This window comes from Narcine bancroftii, chromosome 3, assembly GCF_036971445.1.
Source record: "Narcine bancroftii isolate sNarBan1 chromosome 3, sNarBan1.hap1, whole genome shotgun sequence".
Lineage (NCBI taxonomy): Eukaryota > Metazoa > Chordata > Chondrichthyes > Torpediniformes > Narcinidae > Narcine > Narcine bancroftii.
In genome coordinates this window covers 38,243,892-38,258,709 of record NC_091471.1, presented here as the reverse complement: position 1 = coordinate 38,258,709, position 14,818 = coordinate 38,243,892, and the positions used below count along the sequence as shown (strand labels likewise).

Here is a 14,818-nt window from a genome sequence, read left to right as displayed (position 1 = left end):
ACTGTCTTCCTATTTGTATATCCAGCAGATCTAGCTGATAATATTTTTCAATTGAATCCTTCTCAGAAAGGATTAATTAGAATTATAGATTATTGAAATTACATCCAGTACTTCAAGATAAGATTAAAAAGACTTAGGAATTGGAACTTGCAAGACCCTTGTAGGAGGATCTATGGGACAAGATTCTTAAACTGGTGAATACATCTTCAATATGTACTTGACATTCATTAATCCAATTCAAAGTGGTACATCGTGTTCACATGTCTAAAGATAAGCTGGCTTGCATCTTTTCTATTATTAACCCTACTTGTGACAGATGCAAATCTGATATTGCTACATTGACATGTTTTGGTCTTTAGAAATCTATTGGAAAGAAATTTTTAATATTTTTTCAACTGTATTTCAGGTGGAGCTTCGACTGTTATGAGTCCAAAGGACCCCAAAACCCAGCAGCAATAGATATTCATCATGACAAATGGTTATTTAAACAAAAGTTGTTTTTTATTAAGTTTAAACATGAAAATAGAATCAAACTTTAACTTATCTCTATACTTAACTAACCCAAATTAACCCCCCTTCTAATTCTAAGTGCACGTGTATGATATGTGTGTAAATTTAAGCAAAGTTCAATCTCACTTCTCCTTCTTCCAAGTTCTCTGGTTGCAGGCAATTCTTATACTATGTACAGAATTTAACATGTATAAAGTTCACCAGGCTTTGGTGATCAAAAGGAAAATGTTTATCGCTCAGGAAGGTTCTTGTAGGGTTTGCAGAGAGAGATTTGTTGTTCCAGGATTTTCACAACTGAGATACAACCATTAGTCACCTCAATGTCTCACTGATGAAACTTGCCTCATCAGGGTTCTCCAGATGATAACCTCTTTCTTTCTGGCTACCACAGTTCCTTTCTGTTCTCTTATTTCAAGAGAAACATCAGACAAATAGCACTTCCAGCCATCCTCCTCTCTGAAGCTTTTCTGTTTCCAACCAGCTTCTCCTGGCTTGTTTCAGCTGTGACTATTCAGTCTCCTTCAGTGTCAAACACACACACTGGCTGAGAGAGCTTGTTGAGCTTGTCTTCTCTCTCTCCAACTGCCAGAAAGCCCATGAAACTCTCTCACTTGCAAAATCCCCCACCTTCTTCAGCAAACAACAGGAGTTATCCTTCTTGTTCAAGGTGTTATCTTAGGTAAACAAAACCCAGGAGTGACCTTTCTGTGAGCTCTCAGTAGGTACTCAGCCAGTTTGTCTCCTCCAAGATAGTGGTCTACTCATTTCATGACATCATTTCAATTAGCACCTACTTGTGAAATGTGCATAAAATTCTCCAAAGTTTCTGCAATGTTACTGAATATGAATTCTTAGTATTTCAAATAAGATCTGCTTTAAAATGTGTGTATGTATGTAACCTACTCTAATCTTACTAAATTCCTCCCAATATTTATCCATTACATGACCCAATCCAATAACTGCTCTTTTTGGGGTTATTGAACCAGACATAGGGAGATTTTCTGTACCTGTGCAACGGTTTGTGGCCTTCTCTACATTGTTGGCTAGAAGGGCCATCTTATTCAATGGTTCTCTCATATTATGTCCTGTTTAAGTTTAGAAAAATATCAGATATCATGTATTTGATTCATAAGTGAAATTTGAAGATGTGTGGTGACCTTTTATGTCTTATTTTAATTTGATGTAAATGTTTTTAATGTGATGAGATGCACTCACTCTTCCAGTTGAGATACAGTCTTACCTTTGTTTTAAGAATTACAGTATGAATCATAAGCTACAAAATATGTAACCCTCAGGATAAGTTGCTCAGATTTTTTTTTGGCTAGTCTTTTAACAAATAATATAGAGTAGGTTACACACACAGTGATATTGTATTTTCAGTTTCATTCCCTTTTCTTCATTGCACTGTATTTATTATAAGAACTCATAAAAAACGATCGAAAAAGAAAGAACTGTTCAACTATAATAGCGGCTCGGTTAGCGTAGTGGTTAGTGCAACGCTGTTACAGCGCCAGCCATCGGGACTTGGGTTCAAATCCCGCATCGTCTGTAAGGAATTTGTATATTCTCCTTGTGACTGCATGGGTTTTCCCTAGGGTATCCGGTTTTCTCCCACCATTCAAAACTTACTGGGGATGGTAGGTCAATTGAGTGTAGTTGGGCAGCAGCGTCTCGTGGGCTATAAGGTCCTGTTACAGTGTTGTGTGTCTAAATTTAAAATTAACTTGCCCATCAAAGGAAGCAAGTTTACTCAATCAATACCAACTAGATGTCTATTTTAAAAAAACACAAACCTTCTACCCCAACACAACCAATGTAGACTTTTCATCAAGCAGCCTGGAAGTAGCTTTTGGACTTCCAGGAGGATTGGCCACTAGGCAAAAGACCTATGTACTATATATTTTATTAGAGTCTATTCTGCTTCACTTACCTCCCGGAGACATGTGTAGATAGGACAGACAAGCACACGGAATGGCTCTCCTGCGTTGCTTCGCATAATTCCAAATACTTCACAGAGAAATGTGATGAATCCAAGCCAGTGCTCTACATCAGTTTGCTGTAGCTCGTTCCTCACCATGAAATCTTCCTGAATTAAGACAAAAAAAGAGGAATTTCACCTTATTGGTCTTCCTGCTTTGCATCTTTACTCTGGTGATATTCTATCCATTCAACTTCCCCCAAATAAGAATCACTCAACCTATGCACTGAACCTTTGAGTCATCATGTCAGTGTAGCTGAAGGCAGTAGTTGACATGGCCTTACAGAAATGGCCATTGGTATTCTGAACATCAAAAGCTTTTTTTCTAAAAGGCACTGAAAACAAGAGAGCTTCAACATCACACTCAGGCTGAACTATTTATGCAGTAATTGATGTCAAGGATTCAGCATTTAAAGGACACCTGTCCAATCTAGTATATGGCGACAAGGGACAAAACATGGGAAAGAGGGTGATAACATTTTCCTAAGAGACTACTTTTTTAAATTCTCATGAATGAGGTGATGAGGAGGAGCCAAAGTCATCAAGAGAATCCACATATCAGGTAACAAAAAATTGGTAACAATTTAATTCACCACCAGAAACGAGTTCTCATACATCTGGGACCAATTGTTACTATAGAGTCTTCTGCCAAGTAAACATACAGCCTTCAAACAGAAAGTGCACAGCAGTATATAATTACTGTAATTTCAACCACACTGTTGGCTATCTAATGCAGTGCTCATTGCCTCAGTAGTTCCTCACTCAATCACAACTGAACCTTAGTAATCATGCAATTTCAGCTATGTGATACTAATTCATTTCTTTTTTGTCTTGTAGAAAACAGCAGGTGACAATACAGAATCATCCCATTAGAATGAATGGAGGAATGGGTCACAGGTAGGAATAGGAAGAAAGATGCACAGCTGTTTTAGCAGTTTCATTTTCATTGCATCTAAATTTAAATTTTACATTGCACTTCCACCTATGACAATAAACTCTTAATTCATTAAATTGGAGAATAATTAGATTGGGAACATGGCTGAGATTTTAAATGCCACAACTCCAGAGTAATAAAGTATTACTCCAGAGTCTGTTAACTCAAGACAAAGGATTAAAAATTTTCATTTTCTGGCTTTAACTTTTCATCAATTTGATGAAGTTTACCCACATGCCTTGTCTTTATCTGACTTCAATTGTGATCATCAGAGGAAGTTAAGAAATAGGAAGAGGAGAAGGCCATCTGGTCCCAGCCTGCATCACTATTCAACAAGATTATGGCCGATTAAGTTTAGCACATTTTCAAACCCTATCTACAAATCCTTTAAATCCTTTAATAACCATCTCTATTATGAAAACCATCTCCAATATGAAAACCATCTCCAATATGAAAACCATCTCCAATATGAAAACCATCTCCAATATGAAAACCAACTCCATTATGAAAACCATCTCCATTATGAAAACCATCTCCATTATGAAAACCATCTCCATTATGAAAACCATCTCCAATATGAAAACCATCTCCAATATGAAAACCATCTCCAATATGAAAACCAACTCCAATATGAAAACCATCTCCATTATGAAAACCATCTCCAATATGAAAACCATCTCCAATATGAAAACACTCAATGGCCGAGCCTTCGCAAGCTTCTGGGGAAGAGAATACCAATGATTCCAAAGATTCACAACTGTTTTAAGAAGTTTCTTCTAATTTCAGTCCAAAACGATTCATCAGTTATGTTAAGACAGTGACCTGTGGTTGTAGATTCACCACACATTTGCCCTATTAAGCCCCAGATAATTTTGCGTACTTTAATAGAGTTACCTAATATTCTCTACAGATAATAGAGGACAAGCCTACGTAAGATCTAACATAATGAAAGACCCTCTGTTCCAGGTATTATCTTGGTGAATGCTGGCTTCACTCCATCAGTTATTCTAGAGAGTTAAAAGCAGAAAATAGTGAAAACACTCAGCAAGTCAGGAAGCACTTGTGGAGAGAAACAGGGTTAATGTTTCAGCTTGGTGGCTTGTTTAAATTGCAGAAAAGGGGAAGGGTTGGGAGAAAGAAATTTGTCTGATAGGCAGGTGACAGAGAGAAGGTGGACAACAGATTGTTGATTGAGAGAAGGTGCCAAAAGTTTGTTTTCTAACCAGTCCAGAATAGACACAATGGAAGAACAGTGGAAATAAACAAAAATAATACATTTGCAGGAAACAAAAGATACAGAACAAAGAAGAGAGAAATAGTGGGAAAACCCAACACGTCACCGGGCATCTGTGCTCAGAGAAAAACGGGTGCTTCATGCCACATGCAAGTATGATCTTGAACACCACAGTTGCCTTCACTATAGCTTTGTATCATACTCGAACCTCTGCATCTTTAGCCCCTTATGCTGTTCCAAGCATAAGGAACTAAAGATGACGGAATAAGCTCATTGAACAGCATCTCATCTTTTGTCAAAGTACAGTGCAATAAATTTAAATGTTATGGATAATTAGTCTTTCCAGTTTACGATAGATGCAGCCTATACTGATGCAGAAGCAGGGAATATTGGGGAAATTCAGCAGGTAGGTAGTATCTATTGGGGAGTTGTTAGGTCTGCTTTGTTCAAGAATGAGTGAGTCAGACACCAGACTGAGTCGAAATCAAGGTTCTTTATTACCGGATTGTAACACTTACAACTAACAGTGTTAGTTGGAGAAGGCGCATTCTCCTGATATCAGCAAGTGGTGTTTTTTTATACCTCAGGACACATACTTAGTGAATTATCATACCATTACACTGTCCAACGAATAAGCTGTTGCTATCCTTCACTGTTAGTCTGCTGCTCATCAGCTTGTTAGTGCCAAGCTTATCTTGAGTGTACAAGGTCACATCTGCATTCTGTTACTCCTTAGTACTGGGTGACTCCTTCTCCGGTCCCATCTCATGATGTTTTTACCTTACAGAGTGGAGTATGGTTGACATTTCTTCTTTTGTGGTAGGATGATCATCAGCATGACATGCTTGCACCTTTTTACTCCCCAGCAAACTATCTGAGCAGTTGAATGTTTCTAGCATTTTCTATTTTTATTTTGTTTTAGATTTCCAGCTGCTGCCATTTTTTCCTTTTTGATCCCTAGTCAATTCTGATGGAACATATTTTTTTTCTCTACAGATGATGCCTGCTGATGGTGCCAAGTATTCTCCTTAAATTACTGAAAGGCTGCAGAGAGCCTTGGATAGTTTAGGGGGTTGCAGACTAAATACAATATTGGAAAGTGTATGGTCATGCACTTTGGTAGAAGAATTAGACAGGCAGACTATTATTTAGATGGGGGGAAAATTCTAAATTCTGAGGTACAAAGGACTTGGGAGTCATCGAACAGAATACCCTAAAGGCTAACCTCCAGGATGAGTCAGTGGTGAAGAAGGCAAATGCAATGTGAGCATTCACTTCTAGATAAATAACATATAAGAGCAAAGGTATCATGTTGAGACTTTATAATCCCTAGTAAGACTTAAGAGGAGCATTGTGTACAGTTTTGAGCACCTTATTTGAGAAAAGGCATGGTGGCGTTGGAAAGGGTTCAGAGAAGATTTACTGCAATGATGCCAGGAACTAAAGGGTTAATAACATAAGGAACAATTGTTGGCTCTTGGACTGTACTCTTTGAGTACAGAAAGATTAAAGGACATTATAGAGGCATTTCAAATGCTGAAAGATCTGGACAGAGTAGATGTAGCAAGGAGGTAGGGGAGTCGAAGACCAGGCGGCACAAGTTCAAGATAAAAGGGCATCAATTTAAAACAGATACAGGAAAAATTTCTTTAGTCAGAGGGTAATGAATCTGTGGAACTTGTTGCCACAGGTGACTGTGAAAGTGTTGAGTGTATTTAAGGCAGAGATTGACAGGTAGTTAATTAATCAGGGCATCAATCATTACGGGGAGAAAGCTGGAGAGTGGGGTTGAGTGGGAGGATGGATAAGATCAGGATTAGAGTGGTGGAGTAGACTTGATGGGCCAACAGGCCTACTTCTGCTCTTAGTGATTTTGTGAACCAGATTTTCAGCTGCATTTTGTACTTCAGATTCAGTAAATTTTTTTCTTCATTTCTCTTTCTTCCATTCTTTATGAAGACTGCAGATGTTGGATTTTGGACCTCCAGCAGATTGTTTCATGTTCCAGACCAATTATTTCCAGAGCTACATGACTCATCAGAAGATCAATTCAATTCATACCAGAGAATGGATTTAACTAAGAAAAGCCAATGGGTGGAAATGATTTGTAAGATCTATTTTAATCATGGAATATCTCATTTACCTCTTGTGAATTGAGCTCATGGAGAACACTTCCCTCTAAAGGCTGACCAGGCTGAAGAAGACAGTCCTCCTCATGACATTGAGATTACTCAGGCTTTTCGACCTCTAAAACCGAAGATGTCACCAAAATTGGTGTGGTGGACAGTGAGGGAGGATATTCTGCTATACAGCAGGATCGAGATCAGTTGGGAAGGTGGGACAATGATGGGCAAGTGGCATTTAACTCCTACCACTGTGAGGTGTTCAAATGGGGTAAATCAAACCAGGGCAGGTCTTAAACACAATAAATGTTAGAGCCCTGAAGAGTGTTGTAGAATGGAGAGGCCTACAAGTACAGGTGCAGAGCTCCCTGAAAGTGATGACTTATGTAGTTAGGATGATGAAGGTGGCACTTTTTGTGCTCACCTTCATTGGGTGGGGTACTGAGTACAAAAATTGAGCTTTCATGGTACCACTGTACAAGTTGTTGGTGAGAGCAGTTCTGGTCACTAAAGAGATTCATCAAGATGTTTTCAGTATTTGAGAGCTTGAGTTATTTGAAGAGGCTGGACAGACTTGGCCTTTATTTTCCGGAGCATCAAAGGCTCAACTTGTAGTTCGTCTCTGCAGTGAGTTTCCAGAGGAAGCTATAGTAGTGGTACGATTTCAACGCTAAAAAGATATGCCGACAGATAAATGGATAGGAAGAGTTCAGAAAAATATAGGCCAAATACATCCAATAGAACAAACCCAGAAGGCCATCTATTCAGCATGTAAGAGTTGAGCCAAGCCCTGCTCTGTGCTGCATGGCTCTATGACTCTGTTGAAGGTTACCAGTACCAGTTATGTGGCTCCTCCCGTCGCAGCAATACACGTTCTGTCTGTTTATATCTGTACGCCCTCTCGGCACTTGTATCAACAGTGCCCTGTATACGTTAGCATGCACTCCTTTTTGCCTTCATCTTTGCAAAAATTACAGGAGGTACTACCTGCTCAGAAACTCTACCTAGACCCACCATCTTGCACAAGGACCACACAATGAAAGGCATCTCGCCGTGCCAAATCGATACTGATACCATGAAGATTCAATACAGTGTATGCAGTTGTCTTGGACAATCCTCGAAAACAAAAATTTCACTTAAAATCGGGTCATCTTATACAAAGAGTCTAAAATGCCTACAGTGACAATGAAGTTGCAACACCACTGCCATCTTCCTGCTGGCTCCGACCAAATATCGCACATGCCCCATTAGTTATTCGTGAATCCTTAGTGCTCCTCCGCAGTATCTATCCTCCCAGTCGGACTGCAGCCGGATCTGTACAGGCTTTAAGTGGTCTGTTATAGGAGCCGACAGTGATTGATTTTAAAATATCTAAATAAAATTTAAACCTTTAAATTATATTTTTTATTAAAATATTGTGATTTGCTTTTAAAAGCATCCATGGTCAGCAGTAGGTGCCAGATTTTGGGGTAATCTTATACAAAGGATATTGCTCCAAACCACATTTTAGATGGAAATTCTGGGGTTGTTATATACAGAGTTGTTCTATTCTTTGGCTTGGCTTCGCGGACGAAGATTTATGGAGGGGGTAAAAAGTCCACGTCAGCTGCAGGCTCGTTTGTGGCTGACAAGTCCGATGCGGGACAGGCAGACACGATTGCAGCGGTTGCAAGGGAAAATTTGTTGGTTGGGGTTGGGTGTTGGGTTTTTCCTCCTTTGCCTTTTGTCAGTGAGGTGGGCTCTGCGGTCTTCTTCAAAGGAGGTTGCTGCCCGCCAAACTGTGAGGCGCCAAGATGCACGGTTTGAGGCGATATCAGCCCACTGGCGGTGGTCAATGTGGCAGGCACCAAGAGATTTCTTTAGGCAGTCCTTGTACCTCTTCTTTGGTGCACCTCTGTCACGGTGGCCAGTGGAGAGCTCGCCATACAATGGCATATATGACAGGTTAGACTGGAGACAGTTGTTTTAACACTGAGTGAGACCAGAAATTAGTAGTGTTTAGTTAGGAGTGAAGAATACAAAAATAAGCATGCTAGCTTCTCACAGGAACACTGCCCTGGAACAGTCTGCTGAGAATGAAATAGGAAAACATACAAGAAATACTTCTGCAAATGCATGTTGAAATACTTAGCATGTTGCTGCATGCAAAGGACGTTCATCTCCAACCTGTTGTGAGACTTCCTGCAGAGTCACACCCTTTCTACTTGGTTTATTTTTTATGCCTCAATTTGTGATGCCAAGTATCCTGTGCATCTTCATAACCACCAGCTCTACCTGTTCTGCTGTTGCCAAGGATCCTTGGGTATGTACACCATAATCTTTGATTCTTCTACCATTTAATGTACCACCTAACATCATTAATCTTTCTAAAATGTATCACCTGACATTTTTCAAGATTAAATTTTATCTGCTATTTCCGTGTCCATTTTATAATCTGATTAATTTTGTCTGTTGTTGAAAACATCATCACCAACCTTCATATCATCTGCAAGCTTTCTAATGTGTGTAATAAACAGCACTGAGCCCAGAAGTATACCACTGGCCATAGGCTTCCAACTGAAAAATATGTGAGAGCAAGAGTGAAGGACTCAAGAGAAAAGAGTGTCAGGACCAGGCTTTGGGTAAGTGAATTTAAAAAAGAGCAGAACGGGGACTCAGCCATTGTGCTTTTGGGACCATTGCTGTGAGAGGAGAAGCTAGGACTCGGGAGGACCAGGCTTTGGGTAAGTGAATTTAAAAAAGAGCAGAATGGGGACTCAGCCATTGTGCTTTTGGGACCATTGCTGTGAGAGGAGAAGCTAGGACTCGGGAGGACCAGGCTTTGGGCAAGTGAACTTAAAAGGGAGCAAGGACAGAACACTGATTATTGGGAGTGGGTTACAGATTAGGGGCTGTATCAAATAAAAAGAGGGGAAGCTCAAGCAGTTTGGTTGGCGAGTGAGCGGCGGCTCAGTGTCGGAGTGGGACTTTGAGACTTTGGCTTGCAAGGCTTCGGCAAGAAGAGGCTGGAGTCAAGCTCCTTTCAGGTAAGCCAAGAGCAGGCAAGATCTTTGCATTTAAACAATGGAGACAGCAGTTAGGGCAGTGGAATGTTCCAAAAGTAGGAAATCTAGGACAGCATAAATGTTCTTGATGACCACACCTGCAAGAGGTCCATCCAGGTACAGCGCCTTGGAGACTGAGTTAGAGAACTGGAGCAACTCCAGATCATTCGTGAGACAGAGACAGTGATAGAAGCCTCAGGAAGACAGTCATCCCCAAAGGTCAGGAATCAGGTTGCAGGGTGACTGTTAAGAAAGGGAAGGGAAATAAGCAGACAGTGCTGAGGACCCCTGTGGCTGTTCCCTTCAGCAATAAGGATATAGTTTTTGATACAATTGCGGGGGGGTGGGGGGGGGGTGGTAGAGACAATCTGCCAGGGGTAAGTCATGGTGGTCATGTCTTTGGCATAGTCTATTCCTTCGGCCTAGAAGTGAAAGGGGGAGAAGAGGAGATGGGGGATTCGTTGGTTAGGCAAACAGATGGGAAGTTCTGTGAACGCGATCGAGGCTCCTGGATGGTAAGTTGCCTCCAAGGTGCAAGGATCAGGGATGTCTCTGAATGAGTTCACAGCATTCATAGGCGGGAGGGTGAGCAGCTAGATGTAGTGGTCTATGTGGGGTCCTGAGTAGTAGTAGTGGACGGAAAGTATTCTGCTTGGAGGTCAGTGTCTATTGGAGTTCTGCTCTTTGTGATTTTTATGTGGCCTAGCTAAAGAAGCAGAAGGATGGGTCAGTAAGTTTTCAGATGATACAAAGGTTGGAGGAGTTGTGGATGGTGCTGAAAGTTGTCACAATAACTAAAGGATATAGACAGGATGCAGAGTTGGTGGAAAAGTGTCAGATATAGAGTTCAATCTGGATAAGTATGAGGTGATACATTTTTGTAAGGTGAAACTAGAAGGCAGAATGGACAGATAATTAAGAGTTTGGAGGAACATTCTCCCCGTGTTAGCCTGTGTTTTTCCAGTTTCCTCCCACCATTCAAAATGTACCAGGTCACTTAGGTGTAAATTGGGCGGGATGGGCTCATGAGCCAAAAGGGCTTGTTACCGTCCTGTAGATTAAATTTAAAATTAATCCCATTTCTACACTCACCCCAAATCCATGGGGTCCAAATCTATGCTTCTCTCAAGATTGCCACACAGGTTGATCAGATTTCTGGGATGCTTCATTAATAGGGGGATTGAGTTCAAGAGTAGAGAGGTCATGTTGTGATTTTACAAATCTCTGATGAGTCCACACTTAGAGTATTGTGTTCATTTCTGGTCACCTCATTACAGGAAGGACGTGGAAGCCATGGAGAGGGTACAGAGATTTATTAGGATGTTGCCTGAATTGGAAAAAAAGTCTTATGAGGCAAGGTTAGCAGAGCTGGGACTTTTTTCTTTGGAACGTAGAGGATGAGAGCAGACTTAATAGAGGACTACAAGATAATATCAGACATAGATAAGCCAGTGTCTTTTTCCCAGGGCAGGAATAGCAAACATGAGGGGTCATCTCTACAAAGTGAAGGGAGAAAAGTTTAGGGGAGACATCAGGGGCAGGTTTTGTTACACAAAGGAATGTGGGTGCCTGGAATGCTGTGCCAGGGATGATGGTGGAGGCTGAAACATTAGGAGCATTTAAGAGACTCTTAGGCATATGGATGAAAAAAAAGAGGGTGACATGGTAGGAAGGGTTTAATACTTTTTTTTGGTACAAATATTTAGGTTGGCACAACATTGAGGGACGTAGGATTGTACTGTGCTGTAATATTCTATGTTCTATAACCCTCCATCACCAAGTCATTTTCAAATCCAATTTACTCTAAATCCCATGGGCCCTTGTCGTTGGGACCTCGTCAAAAGTAAAGTCCAAGTAGACAACTTCAGCTACATTACCTCCCCTTATCAAGGACATGCTATCACTGGCTCTCTATGTGCTGAATAAACCCTTTCTTCAGATTTTTTCCTCTCTGCCATTGATTTTAGTTTTCTGCCTTATCACGGTTACCATCCTTCTTGTATCTTGCTACCAGAGCCAATCAGTGATCTCCCCTTTGCCCCACTAATTCCTACATATTTTGATGGATGTCACTGTGGCACTGCTTGAGGAGCCACTGCTTTGCAGCAGAGACACATGTTCAATATGGACTTCAGCTGCTGTCTATGTGGAGCTTGCACATTCTTTCTGTGACCGCATTGGTTTCCTTCCTCATCTCAAAGACATGATTGGTCAATTGCTTCTGTGTGTCAGTGAGTGGTAAAATTTGGAAATAGATGATGAAAATGTGGGGTGAGTGAATAAATGGGATTAATTTTAAATTTAGATCTACAGGACGGTAACAAGCCCTTTTGGCTCATGAGCCCATGCTGCCCAATTTATACCTAAGTGACCTGGCACATTTTGAATGGTGGGAGGAAACTGGAAAAACACAGGCTAACACGGGGAGAATGTACAAACTCCTTTCAGTCACGCAGGTTTTGAATCCCGTTCCTGATTGCTGGTGCTGTATCTGCGCTACACTAACCATACCACCCTTCTCTTTTCTATGAAAATTTAGAAACAATGTTGGACAAGTGTAATGGGTGGTCAGATTTGGTGGGTCAAAGGGCATTTATCTCTCTCTCTCTAGGACATTCTACATTCCAGTCAGGCCTCACCTATTTTCAGTTTTTTTAAACCAGCCATCTTTTTGCTTTTTAACGTGTTTGTCGATAGTGATGGAGTAGTCTGAGAGAAGTCAATCCATTGTCAAAGTAATTAGTATTAATAATTGGATGAAAAGGGCAGAGTAATTGGTTGAACAATGCTGCCTGGACACACAATCCTGATCTCGCCACCTAGTGAAAGATGGATGTTTATTTTTATTTTTCCTGTTCTTTCTTATTTGGTCACATGATGTGAACATCACTGGCATTTATTACAAAATCTATTTGCCCCTGATCTAAGAAGGCAGCAAAAATCAACTAAATTGGTTGGATGAGCGTCTCATAAAAGTCCAACAGATTTTCAAAAAATCATTGTCACCGTTAGTCAGATTAATTATTTTTACAAATTCAAGATTCGTTTACTTGAATTTAAATTCCACAGTTGATTCAAAGTCATATCCTGCATCTATGGTCCAGAACTCTGACATTGGTCCAATCACTTAACCCCTTGCCACACCATATGCCATAACTGGGAGATACAATCTTTTATTAAAGTGCCCATCCTTCTTTGTTTGATGCAGCAGGACCAACTGCAACAGCTGCAAAGCTGCCATTGGCTAGTTCTCCAGATTCCTTGCAAAGTAGATTCTAAAGATGTCCGAGGGTTTCAATCTTCATCATCTCCATTTCCTGCACTGATGACATTACAGCAACTGGATAGTACAGCATCGAATTTGCATCATTCATTATGTTTGATGTTATAACAAGGTCAAGGATGAGCAGAAAATCTTAAACTGCTGGTTCCTCTAATAAGGATGTTTCAGGAATCAATGCAGTATCCCTACAGCACAGCAAATAGGATGCCAGCACATCTGCTGTGTCTCTCATGATTAAGCTGAAGGTCACAGCCTTAAAGCCTTCCAAGATGCTTATCTAAGCAAATCTATTTGCCTGCATTTGGCTCATATCCCTCTCAACTATGTTTTTTTTTTGAACAATTTTATTGTACCGGACTCTACCACCTTTTCGGCACCTTATTTCAAATACCCACCTCTCTGTGTAGAAGAACCTGCCCCTCAGGTCCCTTTAAGATCTTTCACCTCACATTATGCCAACGTCCATTATTTTACACTTCCCTACTCCCTATCGTGTCTGCCTGTCCCGCATCGGACTTGTCAGCCACAAACGAGCCTGCAGCTGACGTGGACTTTTTACCCCCTCCATAAATCTTCGTCCGCGAAGCCAAGCCAAAGAAGAAGACTCCCTATTTATTACCCTATTTATTTATAAAAAGGCTCACAATTTTATAAGCCTCCATTAGATCACATCTCAGCTTCCTTTGCTCCAGGCCAAACACTCCTTGTGTTTAGCCAATATTCCTTTAAACGTTTCCTATTCAAGTACCTTTCCAAATATCTCAAACATTATAATGTACCTCCTCTGAAGTACTTGCCACCTTCTGCATGAAAAACTTGCCATTTAAATTTTTCTCCCTTCACCTTAAATCTAAGTTCTCTAGGTTAAGACTCAACTTCCCTGACAAAACAAAACCTATCTTTACCAGTCAAATTTTACAAGTTCAAAGTCATCACTTAGACTCCTTCACTCCATGGAAATCCAATCTTTCTTTACAACTCAAACCCTCCAGTCCAGACAACATTTCTGTGAAACTTTGCTGAATCTGCTTGAGTTTAATCACATCCTTTCTGCAGCATGGCTACCAGAACTGCTCACAATACTGCAAGTTTGCCTACCTAACCATTTGCTGGCAGGATCTGCAGTCACTGATAGGGGCACCAGATGAATGCTCTTTATAGTACAAATAAAAGTGAACAAAGTGTATTTGTGGAAATAACAATTTACAAAACTTGGAACAACTGCATATGATGTTCACCTCTATGCTCAATGCCTCATGCAATGAAGGCAAGCACATCACTCACCTTCTTTATGACCCTATCACTTTCAGGGAACCATTGTCTCTCAGGTCTCTCTGTTAAACATCCAGTCTCTTTTAATTCTTCAATCACTGCAACCTAAACAGCCACTCATGTTTAAAGTATTTTTCTGCTTTAATTATGCCACTATGGCAACCCACTTATCAGCAAGCAAACCAGCTCCCAAAATGGCAGACATTCTGTGGAAAAAGCAGAAAATTGATCTGCATCCAACACACTTTTACCTGAGCTAATGACATCATTGATGATGTTATGTCCTGTCCATATGACAGAAACAGTGATGTATATAAGCCCAGCATGCAACCCTGGAGATGTCAGTCTTCCACTAGATGCCACAGTGCGTACAGCCCTGTACCTACATCAACTTGATAATGTGTACATCAACATCTATAGTAGCTCATTATAGAATACTT

At 40.6% G+C, this 14,818-nt stretch overlaps 1 protein-coding gene across 9 annotated transcripts in view; it reads right to left on the bottom strand.

Annotated features, from left to right (window-relative positions):
- ctif (CBP80/20-dependent translation initiation factor) overlaps positions 1-14,818 on the bottom strand; it is a 316,523-nt gene that overhangs the window by 29,016 nt on the left and 272,689 nt on the right. For all 9 annotated transcript variants that reach the window (XR_011353333.1, XM_069923856.1, XM_069923855.1 and 6 more), the window contains one exon: positions 2,441-2,596. Coding sequence is in view for 8 of the 9 variants with exons in the window: in XM_069923856.1 (XP_069779957.1) it covers positions 2,441-2,596 (156 nt within the window). In the remaining variant the exon portion in view is untranslated. The remainder of the gene's footprint in view (positions 1-2,440; positions 2,597-14,818) is intronic.